General features: G+C 43.0%; 1 protein-coding gene across 1 annotated transcript in view; it reads left to right on the forward strand.

The window, feature by feature from the left end:
• Positions 1-1603: 1603 nt before the first annotated feature.
• nfia (nuclear factor I/A) overlaps positions 1604-18159 on the forward strand; it is a gene marked incomplete at both ends in the record, with an annotated part of 149503 nt that continues 132947 nt past the window's right edge. Inside the window, one exon of the mRNA XM_079221482.1 lies at positions 1604-1699. Within this exon, the coding sequence (XP_079077608.1) occupies positions 1604-1699 (96 nt within the window). The remainder of the gene's footprint in view (positions 1700-18159) is intronic.

Genomic DNA, 18159 nt, shown 5'->3' on the forward strand with positions numbered 1-18159 from the left:
ATATATATATATATATACGTATATATGTATATATATGTATATATGTATATATATGTATATATTTTTTTATTTCAGGAAGACTCCTTTACTGCACATTTGACCACTTACAGTTTAGAAAGCGGTAGCAGAACATCTGGACCAACATTATGAAATTACTAGTGAGATTTAGATTAATTTACCCATGGTTATTTAGGTGGAGTAAAAACAACATCTTTCAAAAGGGACTGTAATTAAATGCCACAAATGACTGAAAAACACTCTTTAAAAAAGACATGTCATATTTTCTCATAATGATAATTAAATTTAAAAGAACATAGATTTATCGTTCAAAGAGTACTTTGGGACGTACTCTTCTATTGACTTATAACTGACCCATGCAGCCTTAGTTAATGACCTATTAACATTAATGAGGACATTATAAAGTGCTTCCAAATATTACAAACATTTCTCCACTACACTTACGCTGACAAGTTACTGAGCAACTACCCAACAAAGTGTTGAAACAGCTCCATCTCCTCCTGGTCTTGTGTCATTATGTAACACTTATCAGGAGCCATTTTTCTGCATACAGAGTATTTATCTACTTGTGTGTGTACTTTTTACTTGTAAAGAAGAAGTTTTCTACAGCTACTTTGACTTCTTCCACCACGTCTTCGTCTTGAGACACGAATGTAAGCTGCGAGTGAAGGTTGAAAAGCAGACTTACTGATGGAGCGCTGTGTGTGGTGCTCTGCAGGCGCCCGTCCAGCCCTTCGTGGACGGCTGTCGCTCTCCGAGCTTCCACCGGATCCTTCAGTCGGGAGGTATTTACGCCAAAACACACGTTTTTCTGCTGAAGGAGGGATGGAGGGATTCAAGGGAGTGTGGGGGGGGGGGGGGGGGGGAAACCCAAAACAAAAGCTAGCATGATTGTGTAGTAAGCAGTTCCATGTGTCCAAAGGACTGATCGGCCTCTGCCCCCCCACCCTCTCTCTCTCTCTCTCTCTCTCTCTCTCTCTCTCTCTCTGTCTCTCTCTCTCTACCTGCCTCTGTCCTATTAAAGTGACCATTAAAAAAAAAAGCAGTAGAAGTTGTTTGGAGTCAGTTCAGTTTAGCCCGGGCTGCCTCTTCTTCTTCTTCTTCTTCTTCTTCTTCTTCTTCTTCTTCTTCTTCTTCTTCTTCTTCTTCTTCTTCTTCTTCTTCTTCTTCTTCTCTTTCTTCTTCTTCTGCTCCGGGTGACGATGATAATGAAGAACAAGCCCTAATTATACCCGAGGAGGAAGAAAAAAAAAAAAAGCAGGGAGAAGCGACCCGAGGCGTACGGCGATGCGGAAAAAAGGCTCATCATTCTGCTCCGCTGTGTGTGTGTGCTGCGCTTCAGTGTGTGTGTGTGTGTGCTGTGTTTCAGTGTGTGTGAGGGGGTGTGTGTTTTCCCTCTCTGAGCAGATGACTGCCGCTCACCTTGCCACGGGGTCTGAATGAGATTGGTTCATTGTCAAGGAGCTTTTTTTTTTTTTTACCCATGATTCCATATGGTATGGAGCGGGCTACATGTTGCCCAACATGCCAGTGCAAATGTTTTCTCAATTAGGTGTCTTATCTCCGGTGAGCGCGCTCACATCAGATGAAGCCTGCTGACAGCGTAATGGCAGGGAAAACCTCGGAAGGCTCCATCAAATGGCAGCTCTGCTACGACATCTCAGCCAGAACCTGGTGGATGGTAAGTTGGCACAACATTTTCTCTTTTTTTTTTTTTTTTTGCTTTCTCGCTTTCTTCTCCTTCCTCCCTTTTTCCTTCAACTAAAAGAGGAACATTCTCTCCTCCTCTTTCGCCTTCTTCTTGTGGCTTTGAGAAAACGCAGCAACCACACAGCAGAAGCAGCTTTGTGTTTTATTGATTCATTTTTGTGTGACCGGCTCGGATTGTTTGTTTGTTTCTTTTTTTGTTTTATCTGTCAGCGTCCCCGTTTCTCTGTCGCTCCCCAACACACCCCTCTTGCTGTGCTCCCCTCTCTTGTCTCGTCCCGTTAGGGGACGGGTGCCAGCTCAGGTCTGCAGCCGCGGACCGGCGGGGAGGCGGAAGAGGCGGCGGTGGTTCCTTCTGCCGTCGAGCCTCCTCTCGCCGTCCTTTCCTCTCCCTCCATCTAATTAAACAGGGAAAACTTCTGCTTTTGTTTTTTGGTGTCCGAGAAAATTCCGTCGTTCGGCTCCGGAGCTCCGGATGCATCTCCGCCGGCCGCGGCAATTACAATCTCACCAGAGAACAAACACCCCTCTGACACCCTCACACTCACACCCGTCTCAGCGGTGGTGGTCCCGGGACGCGCCGGCTGAAGTGCCGGGGCCACATTAAGCAGCTTGTCGTGGTCAGCGAGGCCAGCCGACCTTTGACACCCTCGTCGCTGCTGCGGTGGCTGAAGTGGAGAATAAAGGGGAGGGGAAGGGGGGGAAGAGGTCCCAAGCAGGGAGAGAAGCTGGCAGACAGACGGGGGGGTTGAGGGGCAGTTTTGGTGACTCCGCCGAGAGACGAGGAGGGGGCTGGAGGGAGAGTCTTTCTGGTGGTTCACAATAGTCTATTGTGGCCGGCTCGTTCCAAATGAGACGGAGAGATGAAAGGGCCCCAGTGCCAAAAGAGTTCGTTAGAGGACAGCTCATTATTACCGTCCCCGGTACATTTAACACTTTCTCACCACGGACGGATGCCGCGGTCTAGTTGTTGGTGCACGGACGCTGCAGGTTCCTCTCCTCCTCCTCCAGCATCAGTTGAAAAAAAATGAAGAAGAAGAAAAGGAGTTTGTGTTGCCAAAGAGACAAAGGCGGCTTTATCCTCTCCGTAACAAGACCGTGAACTTTGTGAATTCCTCTCGGTCAAATCAAAACCACCACCCCCCTCTCAACCCTCCAGTTCCCGTCCCCTAAACACACAGAACACACACAGAACACACTTTCTCCGAGCGCCCGTCACCACCAGCAGGACGGCGGCGGGCGGCCCGTGGATGTTGATGGGAGGTGTTTTTACTCTGCCGGCCGCTGCTGCTTAGGGTCCGACGTGTGTGTGTGTGTGTGTGTGTGTGTGTGTGTGTGTGTGTGTGTGTGTGTGTGTGTGTGTGTGTGTGTGTAGAGACTCGGTTGGTGGGTGCGAGAGTTTTGTCCCGTGTGTGTGTGTGTGTGTGTGTGGGCAGGATGTCTGAGTGTGCCGGCCGGCTCAGCTGCAGGAGAGTTGCTCAGTTTGTTTTGTGATTTTAAACCCCTTAATAAAAAGCTAATTCATATTTGATGGTGATCAATCAGTTATGTGCACTCCGATGCAAAACTGCTGTTTGAGGCAGAAAACTTTAATTTTATGATGATATCTCCGGTGTCTATTTATTTTTTTGCAGGTTAAAGATTTTGGGGTTGAGTAAAAATTTGACAGTTATGATTTTAGTGAATTTGATCCCCAAAAGGGTCACAAAAGGTGTCGTCGTAGAAAGAGTATGTCTTTTCAAAATGAGTTGTTGTAGTCGTTGACTTTGTTGTGTCTCATAATCACATAATGTCTCTCACATAAATCTAACTAAGCTGCAGAAGGGATGATGTTCTGTCTGCAGATCTGAACTTTAAAAATCTTCATTCTAAATGTCCTCTAAACCAGACATTTATACTCTTTGTGTTTAAAATGATTTTCCTTCTCTTTATCTTTTTTATACAAATTAAAAAATTATCTTAGGGTGTTAAGTAGTCAGACTTTTATAGTTTTGGTTATTTGTAATTCTTCATTTTTTTTTAAGCTTCATGGGAAATTATGAACTTTTTGAATGAAATACAAATATACTCTTGTACATAAAAAAAAATACTTTTACCACAAACAAAACATTTCAAGAAATATGAATTTCATATTCGTTGGATGTAAAACCTAAATGATTTTCCTTACTGATAAAAAAAACAGGGATGTGTGCAATTCAATGATCTCAAACTAAATAATAATAATAATAATAAAAAGGTCTCCTTTCAAAATTCAACATACAAAGACGTTCTGAACGGTTTCATAAATTGTATTGAGACGTCACTGCCGCTCCTCTAAATGATCATAGCGGGTAATTAGTTGGACATAAATCCGTCCGGGCTCCAACATCAGAGAGAAGGTTAAAGTGTCTGAAAGCACAAAGAGGATTATCTGCTTAAAATCGGGGGGAAAGCAGCTGTGATGATTTCCGTCGGGTCGTTTCAAGGAAACGGATCAGTTTTTTAGATTTAGAGTTTTAATGGATTTTTGTTTTTTAATCTCATTTATATTTAAATGTTTTTTTAATTTCAATATCTGCAGTGAAAACAGCTGTTTGGTGATTTCATTTGTTTTCATTAAGTGATATATTCATTATAGTATTGATATTAATGTTGCCAAATGGAAGCAGTTTTGTCATTCAGGCTCGCTTGCAATTAAAACCATGAGGAATATGATTTTGCATGCTTTTAAATATCATAAAAAATATATAGTGTGTCATTCTTTAATATATCCGGCATTTTAAATTTCACACTATTCGCATAGTGGCTTAGTTTCTCCATACTGTTATTTTGAAAAGATGCTCAGAATTTGCTTTTTTAAATTGTTTTACATACATATATGAATGCATGTTTTATTGCAGCCATGTGATCCACTTTTAAATTTGTATCGATAAATTCTCTGATACCTACACATTTCTTAATGTCTGCCTCCTCGTTCTGCATTTGATTTGTTTTAGTTTTTTAACATTTGGTTTTCCGACACATCTTAACATTTCGGGTTAATCCCTCTGTGCGTTCCGGCCTCTCTGCATCGCTACACATCAGCACAATTATATTAAAATGAAACGCATTAATAATCACAGTTGAATCGTTGCCAGTTTGTGTGTATGTTGACACGGATCTTCCGGCTTACAGTAAAATGGCTGTGAAACGCCGTCTGCAGCCGAGCTACAGTAAACACACTCCAGTGTAATCAGATCTTATTAATATTAACATTTAATGCCACAGTTAAAGAGCTCAGGAGAAACGACACAATAATAAATAATAATAATCAAGCTCCGGTCCTCAGCACAACAGGAGATTTATGCCTCATAAAATGAATAAATAAATGTTGTATATATGTATAAAAATATATATATAATCTGAATTGGCATAAGATCCATGTGGAGCTGCTCTGAGACTGAGAATCATCTGGATTTTAAATTCACTTTAAAAACGAAGGACTCTGATTTTACTATTTAAACGGTTTAAAGACGACAAACCAACTGATCTGAGAATAATGAACCCTGATTAAGGCGTGTGTGTGTGTGTGTGTGTGTGTGTGTGTGTGTGTGTGTGTGTGTGTGTGTGTGCGCGTGCACATTGCATTCGTTCACCACAGGGGTTAATGGGATTTCTGCGCCACTACAAGTGATGGCCCCATAATCCATTTGTCAGTGAGCAGCACACCAACACACACACACACACACACACACACACACACACACACACACTCTCTCTCTCTCTCTCTCTCTCTCTCTCTCTCTCACCCTTTTACTATATACATATCTGTGCAGTCAAATTGAAGTAATGAGTAAACTTGGTTTTTAACTATTAAGTGTATGTGATTTCGGATATTTGACATTTGCTGCCGAGAAAATATTTTATAATACCCCCCCCCCCAAAAAAAATTATATTATATATATATATATATATATATATATATATATATATATATATATATATATATATATATATATTAGTTGTATTTGTTTAACCTTTATGTTTGGTCTTAATGTTACATTTGAAATCCCTCAATGACAAAAATACCTGTCCCGTACGACCCCATAGTAATCGGGTGTCGTTCTGATTCATGGTGAAAATAAATAAATAAATATTATTAGGAGTACATGAAACACTAAATACGAAGCCACAATAATGAGCATCTTAAAGAATCGTCTGTAAATAGCTCGCTGACCAAAAAGGTGGTGAACCTTCCTTCTCTCACATCCTCAACCTGACGCTGATGGGTGGATGGATGGATGGATGGATGGATGGATGGATGGATGGATGGATGGGTATATGGATGGATGGATGGGTAGATGAGTATATGGGTGGATGGGTATATGAGTATATGGGTGGATGGGTATATGAGTATATGGGTGGATGGATGGATGGGTATATGAGTATATGGATGGATGGATGGGTATATGAGTATATGGATGGATGGGTATATGAGTATATGGGTGGATGGGTATATGAATATATGGGTGGATGGGTATATGAGTATATGGGTGGATGGATGGGTATATGAGTATATGGATGGATGGGTATATGAGTATATGGGTGGATGGGTATATGAATATATGGGTGGATGGGTATATGAGTATATGGGTGGATGGATGGGTATATGAGTATATGGGTGGATGGATGGGTATATGAGTATATGGGTGGATGGATGGGTATATGAGTATATGGGTGGATGGGTATATGAGTATATGGGTGGATGGATGGGTATATGAGTATATGGGTGGATGGATGGGTATATGAGTATATGGGTGGATGGATGGGTATATGAGTATATGGGTGGATGGATGGGTATATGAGTATATGGGTGGATGGATGGGTATATGAGTATATGGATGGATGGGTATATGAGTATATGGGTGGATGGATCTTTTCAGTTTCATAACTTTCTTTTAATCGTGACCACTCTGTCACAACCAAAGATGGAGTTTGTTGCAGAGTTTTTGGTTCCTACTTTTGTATTTGTAAAGAGTCGCCTGATGATCAATTAACATCTAACAGAGTTCATATCAGCTGATGGATCTTTCAGTTGACAGAGATCGGATGTGTTGTTGCAGCGTCAGAAATGTTCCGCGTGAGCGTTGGAATGATCCGAATTAGTCCTGGTTGCCCTTCTTGTATCCGAGCCTTTCCCGTTTTGGACGTGTGCAGGAGACGAGAGCGGAGATGCCGCCCGCCTATGCAAGTCGGCGGGCCGACTCCAACGCCGGCGGTGGCTCAGCTCCGTTTGGTGGTCTGTGTGAGGTCCGGTTCGTTAGCCGGACTCTCAGAGGAACAGTAATGAGCTCGCTGGAGGAAAACCTAAAGGGGAACACGGCCGAGGAGACACCGACGTCTGGGAGAAGTTTGTTTAACAGTGTGAGGTGGCAACCTAAAAGCAGAAAGTCATCATTGTTTTATTGTTCACAATGCAAAAGAAGGAAAAGAAGTTCAAGTTTAGTCCTGTCTGTAAATCGCCCGGAGCACCTGCTGTCCCAAACGGTAAGAGCAGAGCAGCAGCCTCAGTGTCTACACAGGATGCGTTCAAGCACAGTATTGAGTGTAGGTCATTCGTGTTTTTTGCAGCCCAACGCATAACAAATGCAGTCAGGTGTGTAAAATGAAAATAAAACGGGCCTGGAACGAGTTATTGTTTCCTGTTTACCGTAGACAGCTGCTTTCTTCAACCGTGTGAGACATAAACAGACGAGTCACAAGATGCCTTCACTGTCCTCATGTTTCATAAGTTCCTGTAAGAGGTTGTTCGAGTTAAACTTATAAAACACCCCCAAGAGGCATAAAGGGGTCTTTCTTCAGCCAACATCAGTAACACAAAGTTATTTGTATGAAGTGAGAGCCACGATGACTTTTATTTGTATTTTGCTCGTTCCCCAAAGATGGGAAGTGTACCTCTTTGATGGAGCGAGGCTAACAGTCTCCACTCGCTCTAAGTCGTTGTGCTAAGCTAAGCTAAACATTTACTGTATCTGGTGCCACTCCACTGGTGAAAAACTTTGGAATCAGCTGTTGTTTCCGTATTTTTCTCCTTCCCTCAGAGAGAAAAAAACACTAAACTATAAACAGCAATTTAGAATTTTGTGTTTCTATTGTTTTTAAAGAAGAGCTTTGCTACAGCAGCACGTTGCCTGTTAATTCCAGTTTGTTTCAGGCTGCATTACCGTAAAAAACACCGAAACAGGAAGCTGTTCAAATCGACACTCAATTTGACGCTAAGCTTCCTGTTTCTTTCTAAAACCAAAAAAACATCTATTTGTAAAGAGGACTTTCTACAAAATAAAAGCATGGCCATTCAGACGTGCGGTCCTCTCAGACCCCTGACTGGATTGAGCTTTATAATCTCATCTGAGGAGAGAAAAATGGCGAACTAGTCCTTTAAAATCCAGCAACCCGACCTTGTTATTCATAGTTTGATCATAGATGATGGAAATTAGTCACGTTTTCACACTCATTTTCCCTTTTCAGCACCACCATGCTGACATGACACAGGAAGGTTATATATACATATATATATATATATATATATATATATATATATATATATATATATATATATATATATGTATATATACGCACATATACATGTGTGTGTGTGTCTGTCTCTCTGAAAGAGTGTCATATTGTGGAGAAGATGTTTCCAATTTTGGAGACGGCCAAGAGCAGTAGAGATGATTAGAGAGGAGGAAATTGGGGGATTAGAATTGTCTGCTTGAACTTCCTGAGTCCACGGCGTGCTCTCGCTCGCCCACCTTTCTCTCTCTCTCTCTCTCTCTCTCTCTCTCTCTCTCTCTCTCTCTCTCCCTCCGTGTTCGTCCTGGCGGTCTCTCGTCCTCCCGCAGCGTGGAAAAGTGTGAGGACACGTTGAGTCCTCGTGTCCTCGAGGCCCCCGGCGTGTCTCAGGCTGTCGCCAACGCCGGACATGACTCACTCACCTTTTACCTTTCCTGCCATCTTTCCTCCTTCCTTTTCCTCAGGGTTCCTTTCAATCTGTCCCTTTTTTATTGTTAATGTCCTTTTCCTTCTCTTCCTTCTCTTTCCTTTTCTCTTTTCCCCTCCCTTGTATCTTTTGTTTCTTTTCCTTACACATCTCCTGTCCTTTTATCTTTACTCGCTGTTTCCTTTTTCTCTATCTCTTTCCTTTCCTTTCCTTCCATTAAATTTCTTTTCTTTCCTCTTTTCATTTCTTTCCTTTTTTGTCTTCCCTTCCTTCCTTCCTTTCCTTTCATGGTTCCTTTCCTTCCTGCCCCTTTGTCTTCCCATTCTTTCTTCCTTCTCTTCATCTTTCCTCTACTTGTATCTTTCTTTTCCTCTCATTGTATCTTTTGTTTCCTTTCACATTTCTCACTTCCTTTTTTACCTTTACTTCCCTCTTCCGGTTCCTTTTCATCTTTTCCTTTCCCTCTTTATCTGTATTTTCTTCCTCACCTTTCTCTAACTGTTCCTTCCCTTCCCTGTGTAGTTCTTCATGGTGTATTTTAATTAGCAGATAAAACAAAATTGATTTTATGTTTGAACCAGACAGCAACAGAATCCCTTTGTCAGCTTTTTCTTTCTCCATGCATTCAGTCAGAGAGGTTTCCAGGGTTGTAGTGCAGAATGTGTGCAGCAGGACGACTTGACCCCGGCGCTTGGTTTTCTCCCTGTAATACCGGAGAGAACGCTCGGCTCTGCAGCTCCTTTTACATTTTTTCTCTTCGGTCCAATAAGCTCGCGGAGCCTCGAGGCTGTAATATCCGCTGCTGTGCTGCTGGACTTAGCGAGGAAAGCTGAGCCCGAGGCGAGGGGGAAACCCAGCCGACCCGCGGAGGTGGCCTCAGCCGTAAAGGACCATTCTGACCTTTTATCCCCTGCAGTTGCGTAGCGTTGTGGTTTATCTAAACCCCCGGTGGGGAGAAAAATCCCCAGAGGGAGCGTCAAGGTCGTTAACCTTAAAGTTCACTTTCTTACGCCGACACCTGACGGAGCCACGTGTGGCGCTCTGACGTCATGATGTTGGGCGGATGAGGTCTGGCTCACGTTTCGGTTCATCCCAAAGGTGTTGGATGGGGGTCGAGGTCGGGGCTCCGTGCCGAACCAGTGGAGCTGTTCCACACCAAACTGTGAAGAAGAAGAAACACACTTGTCATCAAACCAGTGCTGTGGCGTCTTCACATACCAGAGGGACCGATTCTGGTCTGATCTCTAAGATGGACGAGGACGTCCTCAAATTAGAACTGAGAGACGACCACAGCCATCGTTTTACTTTATTGAGTTTCTGAATGAAGTGGGTATATTTAAACATTCACAGCAGATAGCGATTTTATCCAAGTATAATGATTTAGTCTCCTCCTCGCTGTCTGAAAGATTCAAATGAAGATATTTTCATTCCCAAACTTATCGTTGCACTTTTATTGCATTATTGAGTTGAGCCTACACATTTTGCAGGACATGATGTGGTTGCTGCAGAATGATGTATCTGACCAGATACCAATGAGAATTCATGTGTGTTTAAAGTTTACTTGGTGTTCAACTTTGAATGTATTTAGTTACAAAAACCCGTCTAACAAACATTGTGTTAGTTTATTTAAATAGGAAAGTGTAAACTCTTCAACCCTTTATTCCTAGGGAGCCACAGAGGACATGACCTCAGTGAGCCCCGTCACTGAGAGAGTCTAAAAACATATAATAAAACGGCGATCGCTCATTTATAAGTTTGAATCGACGCTTTGCCTCTGCAGATGAAAAGTGTCTTGATGTAAACAAGCAGAGCTCAAGGTGTGTGAGCGTGTCACTGTATCCAGAGGATTGTCTGCCTCTCTGGCCTCTGACCTGCTGCTGACGCCTCGCCATCAACCGACCCAACGAGGCAAACACAGATACAGGATACTCTCTCTCTTTCACACACACACACACACACACACACACACGCTGCTGCATCATTAATTCAGGTGTATTATTATTCCAAATGAGACACGACGAGATCGATTGGTTCGAGTTGTTGGAAGGCTCTAGTAAACACACACATTGTTGGTGCTTTCCTATTCTTGTGAGGACCCCCGTTGACATGATGCTGACCTAAACATGAACCTAACACTAACCCTAACCCAAAAACAACACTTGTTAACCCTCTAGCTACTGAACATATCCTCACAAGAATAGGAAAGCACTCAAAACACACACACAGGTAAGACGTAACTACACACATTAGCTAACAGCTGGACATTTTACAAGTTATAACAGTTAATTATTAACTCAATGTTAACACTCAAGCACTCAAGTTCACTCATAATGTGTTTGTTCAATTACTATTTTATCGAATTTAATGCATCCCCATCTCCGTTTTCCCTTATGCTCCCTCACACACAAACAGCATCAGCTGCCCACCCACCCCCAAGCATCATGCCTCACTACATTGAAAGTAACATTGATAATAAAGAAGAAGAACACACACGATATCTTACAAATACGGTACCCAGCAACACGCGTCACAACTTAGTTTACGACTATAGGTTTAGGAAAAGATTGTGGTTTCGGTTTAAAAATAACTGCAGTGTTACGTCACAAATACGTCAACGTTGACTGTGTGACACACAGCGGACGATAAAAGGGACAAAAAACTACCTTCAAATGAATCCTGAGGACACAATACGAGTAAGACAGTTCTATCACAAGCTGCCATTACATTTCTCGACTGACGATGATGATGATGATGGTAATTTCACAAAGTAATTCGAGAATAAGAGAGGTGACAATCTATGCTTTTTTCTTATTGTCATCAAATCTAATTGTTCGACCAGTTCGTCCCTAGATACGGTCTGACTTCCTGTTTGTGGCTCGGCTCCAACCAAGTGCAAACTTCATTTCCAAGTTCAGTATTAATACTTTGTACTTCAGTAAAAATATGAACCGAGTAAGTTTACTTGGCATAGGATATTCTCTATTTTGACCTTTTATAGTATTTAAGTAAGTTCAGAAATTCTCCCAACAATACCCCCCATATATCCTCCTCCCTTCTCTTCATCACCCCCTCTTTGTCCTCCTCCTCTACCTCCTGCTCCATGTCTGTTCCTCCCTGGAGAAACATGGCTACCAGCCAAGACAGCTGCTTCATCTTCAGGCCGGTCGGTTGTTGTTTTGTGTGTGTGTCTGTGTGTCTGTGTGTGTGTGTGTGTGTGTGTTGTGGTGGATGTCCTGCTGGGAGGAGAAACAATAGGACAGTGATGATGGTGATGATGGTAATGATGATGATGATTTCACGAAACAATTCGAGAATAAGAGAGGTGATAATCTATACTTTTTTCTTATTGTCATCAAATCAAATTTTTCGACCAGTTCGTCTCTAGATACGGTCTGACTTCCTGTTTGTGGCTCGGCTCCAACCAATGGGCTTGGAGACCTTTAAAAACACCTTACAAAGATATTTATTTTCATTAGAAAAATACAAATAAAAGCCCAGTAATTTCCTAAAGACGGCATTAAGACACACACGATACTAGTTAGTAGACAGGACCCAGTGTGTTTGGTGGACAGGTGTATGGACAGACTGTCCTCCCCCTCCTTCGTGAACCTAAAGGATCTGTGTTAAACAAAGTGAGCATTGTTTCACTCTGCTCTGGGTTGTGGCTCTTTGCCAGTTGAGGCTCAGTATCAAACAGACGCTGCTGGTTTCTACATATGCTCCCTCTCTCGCTCGCTCTCTCTCTCTCTCTCTCCATCCCTCTCTCTCTGTGTACTTACATAGAAACACTGAGGCAACAGAAACAGGTTTTTTTATTATATATCTAGAGTACAGTATTAGCGTGCAGATCTTCGCTGGGTGACCACCATTGCTGTGACGTTTGACTGAATACAAGCCACATTCCCCCCATCTATGACTGGTCATGCAACCAGACTTTCATTTTGACCGATGCAGATGTCTGCGTCGGCCCCGTGCGGGCTAGCATTTTAGCTGCTTCTCAAACGCTTCAGGTGACGCTTCAGGTGACGCTTCAGGTGACGCTTCAGGTGACATTTCTTCAAAAGTAGGCGCGTTAACGTGGAGACGATGCCCAAACACCGCGCATTGAATAAATACATTTTGTAAACTTGTACGCTTCCTTTCAGGCTGCGAAGCTAACATTCGTTCTAGCCGTGCAGCTAAAGTTTGTACTAGCGGTGAAGCTAAAGTTAGCACTAGCAGCGAAGCTAACTGTCCCTTCACCTGCCCGTCATTCTTTGTCAACAGCAGTGTGTTTCTGAGCACCAGGGTCCCTTTTGAAAACCTCTCATTTTACTGCAGCAGTGAATTAAGAATTAAGAATAACTATGTAGAAAGAGACAATCTTCTCTCTGTAGGTGTCGCTGACTTGTGGGTCATTTAGAGGCATCTGTATTCCATCGAGACTGTTTTTATGACCAGTTAAAAGCTCCTCACAGGAACTTGAAATACTCCATTTAAAGATATAATGCAAGCATCATATTTCAATTTATATCGAAAATATATTGTCCAGCTGTCATTATCCGTTCATAGAGCATTTACAGATATATTTGTTGAAAAATACATTAATAAATAGTTTTTAAAATGCCCTTTTGTGCTCCATTCTGCTAAATTGTAGTGTGTTATAGTACAAACATGTATTACATCTTAATACTGTTTAGGAATACTCATTAGGAGGGTGTAAAGCATAAGTTTATTTATTGTGACCTTTTTAAAGTTGTTTGTAACCCCTCGGGTGGCTTGTTTTTTAAATTGTGTCCAGTTTTACGCTCCACGTATTTAACAGAACCATCAATAGACAAAAATACACCTTGGTTGAGGAAAATAGGCTGAATTTCTCTTCATATTCTCTAAAGAATCCCGAGCCGTGCGGTTTATCAGACGTTTGGCATTCTCCGCTCCGGCACTGAAGCAGCTTCACTAATTCAAAAGGAGCTCCACCTGCCTTGTGGACGCTTTCCAGTTCAGCTGCTGCAAACTGGCCTGATAGGATGGATTTCAGTCGTTTGTCAGAGAAAACTGCCAACAGAGGTGCAATGTGACAAAGTACTCAAGTACTGTACTCGAGTACAACTATTGTACTCCACTACAATAATCTGACAGTTTTACTTTACTCTTCATATTCAGATTATTAATATAAAATATATAAATCAACTAATAGATTCTACAATATCACAACAGATTAAACTACCCAGCAGTATACAAAGTAACTAAAATGAGCTCCACCTATACCAGCTGCAAAATGAAAGAATGCATTGTTGCATCCATCAATCTGCATAAATGATACTTTTACTTTTGGTACTTTAAGAATATTTGGATGGTTGCTACTTGAACTTTGACTTGAGTTAGATTGTGAATGCAGGAGTATTTTTGCACAGTGGTTTTACTAGATCTGAGTACTTAGGTTTTGGTTTGAAACTGGTCTGAAACTTTTTTAAGTATTCGCCCTGGAATGTAATAACTTTGAATATAAACTACATTTTAACGGCATCTATCTTAAACATGTCTGATCAGATGTTTGTGTTTCAAAGATGCAAAAACCCCAATATTTTATAGAAGTCTGTTGTGTGAGTTTTGTTGATTGGAGGGTCTGTGGGACTCACTCTTTTGTGATTTTAACAGGAACCAAAAAATTGAAACGGAATCCAGAAACACCATCTGGTATTTGGAAGCTGTGTGTGTGTGTGTGTGTGTGTGTGTGTGTGTGTGTGTGTGTGTGTGTGTGTGTGTGTGTGTGTGTGTGTGTGTGTTGTGTATCTTATCCTGTGCGCCACACAGTTCTTGGTCTGCAGCCATTTGGTGTTTAGCTGCCAGCGAAGGTGTCAGTCTTCATTTAAAGGGAGGCAGCCGCTCCGGGTGTTTGCTGTTTACTGGATTGGCAGAAATGGGGTTTTGCCATATTTTTCTTTTTTGTGTGTTTCTGTGTAAAATCACCTGTTCTGTCACACAGCCATCAGTGCGCTGGCATGGAAACCACCGAGGAGTTTTTACAGACATGCATTCAGATGACTTACTTATGGTGTTCATTGAGTAAGTTACGGTCCATTTAGAGTCAAATAGACCATAAAGAAGAGGATGCTTCAGGGCGGGCCTACTGTGATTGACAGGTTGGTGCCGCTAACAGAGACGTATACAGTGTCTCTACGTCACTCTGCATTCCAGATATGGTCACTTCTGTTCATTGGTTAAAAAAGACCAAGATGGCGACGGCCAAATCGGCCAAATCGAGGCTTCATAACATCAGTCCACAGATAGATGGGTGACGTCACAATGACTTCGTCCACTTCTTCTATACAGTCTAGGGTCAGGACATGTCTTTGCAATCTGATTAAAAATGTGACGGTGTAACTATAACAACGCTGTTAGGGGAGTCACCAAAAGCAGAAACAAAGAAAAAGAACCTCTGGGGAGCAGGAATGTTAACAGGTGGAACGAACCAACTTCACGCGGCGTCCTGATGAAGGCAAAATAAGTTATTCTGCAGAATATGCCAGATACACGGACATCAGTGGGCATCTGAACATTACATACGTACAGATACATGAGAATGCAGCTTGTTCAGATACAGCTGCACATAAATGGCTTCGTCCTAATGAATTATTTCTTATCACAGCGTCACATCGCACCATCTGTGGGACGCTTTGGATTGTCCCTTTAATCACATCCCCCCCCCCCCCTCACCCCAACTTTCCACAGAAGCTGAACCATGATGCCTCTGTGAGCAGTTATCACCTATTAATGCTTTAATAACAATTTGTGTGATTAAACAATTAGACAAATGGGTGAAAAAAAATCAAGAGTGCTACTTAGTTGATTCTGATTAGAGGCTGGAAGGATTATGTGAAGCAGCCAGATGTTTGCACATCAGTGTGATTAGAGAGCAGCGGTTGGTGCGGCACCTCGCGGGCCCTGGACTCACTCTGGGGTCATGTGACTCAGAAACAAGAGTCCCCCAGCATGCAGAGCAGGAACATCAATACTAATACTACACTGTAAAAATACTGTTACAAGTTCAAGTACTGATACCACTCTGTAAAAGTACTCTCTTACAAGTAAAATAATTAATTAGTTTAATTAGTTTAAGTAGTTAATACCACAGTGTTGAGAGCAACTCCGTCACCAAGAAAGATCCCAAAATACAAACTAAACCAATAGAGGAATTTTACAGATTTAAAACGTTTCCATATAAACATTTCAACAGCAGTTAAGTTGAAGATGAATAAATATGTGTTTACCGAGGTTTTACCACGCACACACTGGCAGCTTTAATAGGAGCCTAATGTCTTCCCTCAAACCTTTCACGTTATGAATATCTCCGTAAAGAGAGGCGGGAAAGTCAGAGCAGGATTTTGAAGCTTGGTGACTGTTGAAAACATTCTAGAAAAAGGTTTCTTCATCTCACTGCTTATTTTTCTCGCCAGCTCAAGAAGTTTAAGAAGTGCAGGAAAGTAAAGATCCGTGCAGTTATTAATTGCTACGCATTTAATCTCCAATGCGAAGACAGATTAATTAGCATGGAATTATTTTTAGAGGAGTAAACTGCTGAAACGGTGTCACGGTGGCACCATATGTTTGGACATCAGAGAGCCGTTTAACAGCGTCCAGGAAAGAAAGAAAAAAGAAGGATGTGAAGGAGCGTTTGTCAGCACCTACCTCCAAGGACTCATTCATTAGCAGTAATGTGGAGTGATCACCTCTTTATCAGTGTGTGTACAAACACTCAGGTTTGTCCCGTGGCCAGACCCCCCCACCCCTCCACCCCCCGCCCTCATCTAATTAAGTTGATTCAGAGCGCTGCCTGTGTGCGCACCGGTCCCCATTACTTACGGCTGTCCGGTCCGGGGCGCCCGCCGACCCCGCAGAGCCTGTCGCCGTGTTGTGCCAGCGCCTCCGACAGGGGGAGCCGCTGACCCCACGACCCCTGGCCCCCGAGTACGAGCAGCTGGTAGGGGCATCGAGGGAGACCGCATCCACACGCAGGAAACACCCACTCACAGGGGACTATGTCCTCTGTGGGCGCAACACGGGGTCCTAAGACCTCCAGGGGTCCTTGAGAGGGTTCCGGGGGGGTTTGTACCTGATAAACAGCGATGTTAGCTAGATAATGACAATATTGAAATGTATTGGAACTTTATTTAGCAGGAGCACCCCGCCCTCCGGTTCATGCTCAGGTAACCACTGTAAGCTCTGTAGTTTGTACTGTTAACGTCGTTTGCTACAAGCTGCCGGCTCAGACGTCGCCATGTTGAGATCCATTGTGAGGCAATCCAAATGCTCCCGACCTGGTCCCATCCTCCCTTGATATCTGCAACAAGATGAGATTGCACAGACAATTACCGGATTACCTTAATTGAGTTTTTAGCATAATCAACCGCCATACAAACATCGATATGAACCTAAACTCCATCAATTGCTGAAAACCGTTATTGTTTCATTAACCAGCTGTTTTTAGAGCCTTTTCCCACCTGAGGGCCGGAACCAAGGTTGGCGTTCTTGAAACATTTTATACATTTGATCCATTTTGGTAGTTTTTGTTTCATATTCCAATGATACGAGTGAACTAAAGAACTCTACATGTCACACCCATGCCTGCGTCTCCTCTCTACCACGGGCTCCTCAACTGAAGACCATCTCTTTAGTCAGACCAAGGTGTGGATGTTTGGTCCGTGTGAGGTTTTGGTTCAAACTAAAAAGTCTGAAAAGTAGACCGGAACCCTGAAGTTGTGTAGTTGCCTAGCCGTAGTTTATTTACCACAGCCATAGTTTCCATGCAGCGATATTGTTGAAAGAAATCCTTGCAAGAAACGTTGGCATCGATCATAGTCGTGGGTTTTGCAGAGTCGTCTAATATCTGGCGATGGGGTCGCCGCCCACCCGACTCTCCCTCCCCCCCATCCCTGTGCAGCAGGAGGCCCTCTCGTTCTCCCGCCTGCCAGCCGGGGCGACGTGGAGGGCAGCCGGGGCACAGAGGAGCCTGGTGCTGCCCTGATGGCGGTCAGAACGAGCCGGGCCTCGGCTACAGATGTGATGCCAGCTTTTGCCAGGGGTCACCTTGGAGAGGCCGATGGCAGCATGTCCCTCCCGCCTCCCCGCACCCACCACCCCCCAGCACTGCAGCTGGCTCCCTGCTTAATCCGCCACAGGGAGGGGAGGGGGGGGGGGGGGGGCACAGGAGGCCACATGGCCCGTTACATGTTTTCTACAGTTTTTGTGCGTATATGAAAAAAAATATATATATGAAATACTGAATCAGGCAGAAGTACAGTGTTAAATAATGTTGTCTACGAGGATCAACTTACAGAGAAACACACTGCAGATAATTTAGCCTTTCTGTGTGAACGCTCGTTCTTGACCTTTTTTTTTTTTTTTTTTTCATGCTGGAAAAAGGCTTTCCAGTAACCACATGCTGAATAAAGGAGTTCTGTTGAATGCAGAATAGGGAGAGATTTTAACATACT

This window comes from Taurulus bubalis, assembly GCF_910589615.1.
Source record: "Taurulus bubalis genome assembly, chromosome: 7".
Lineage (NCBI taxonomy): Eukaryota > Metazoa > Chordata > Actinopteri > Perciformes > Cottidae > Taurulus > Taurulus bubalis.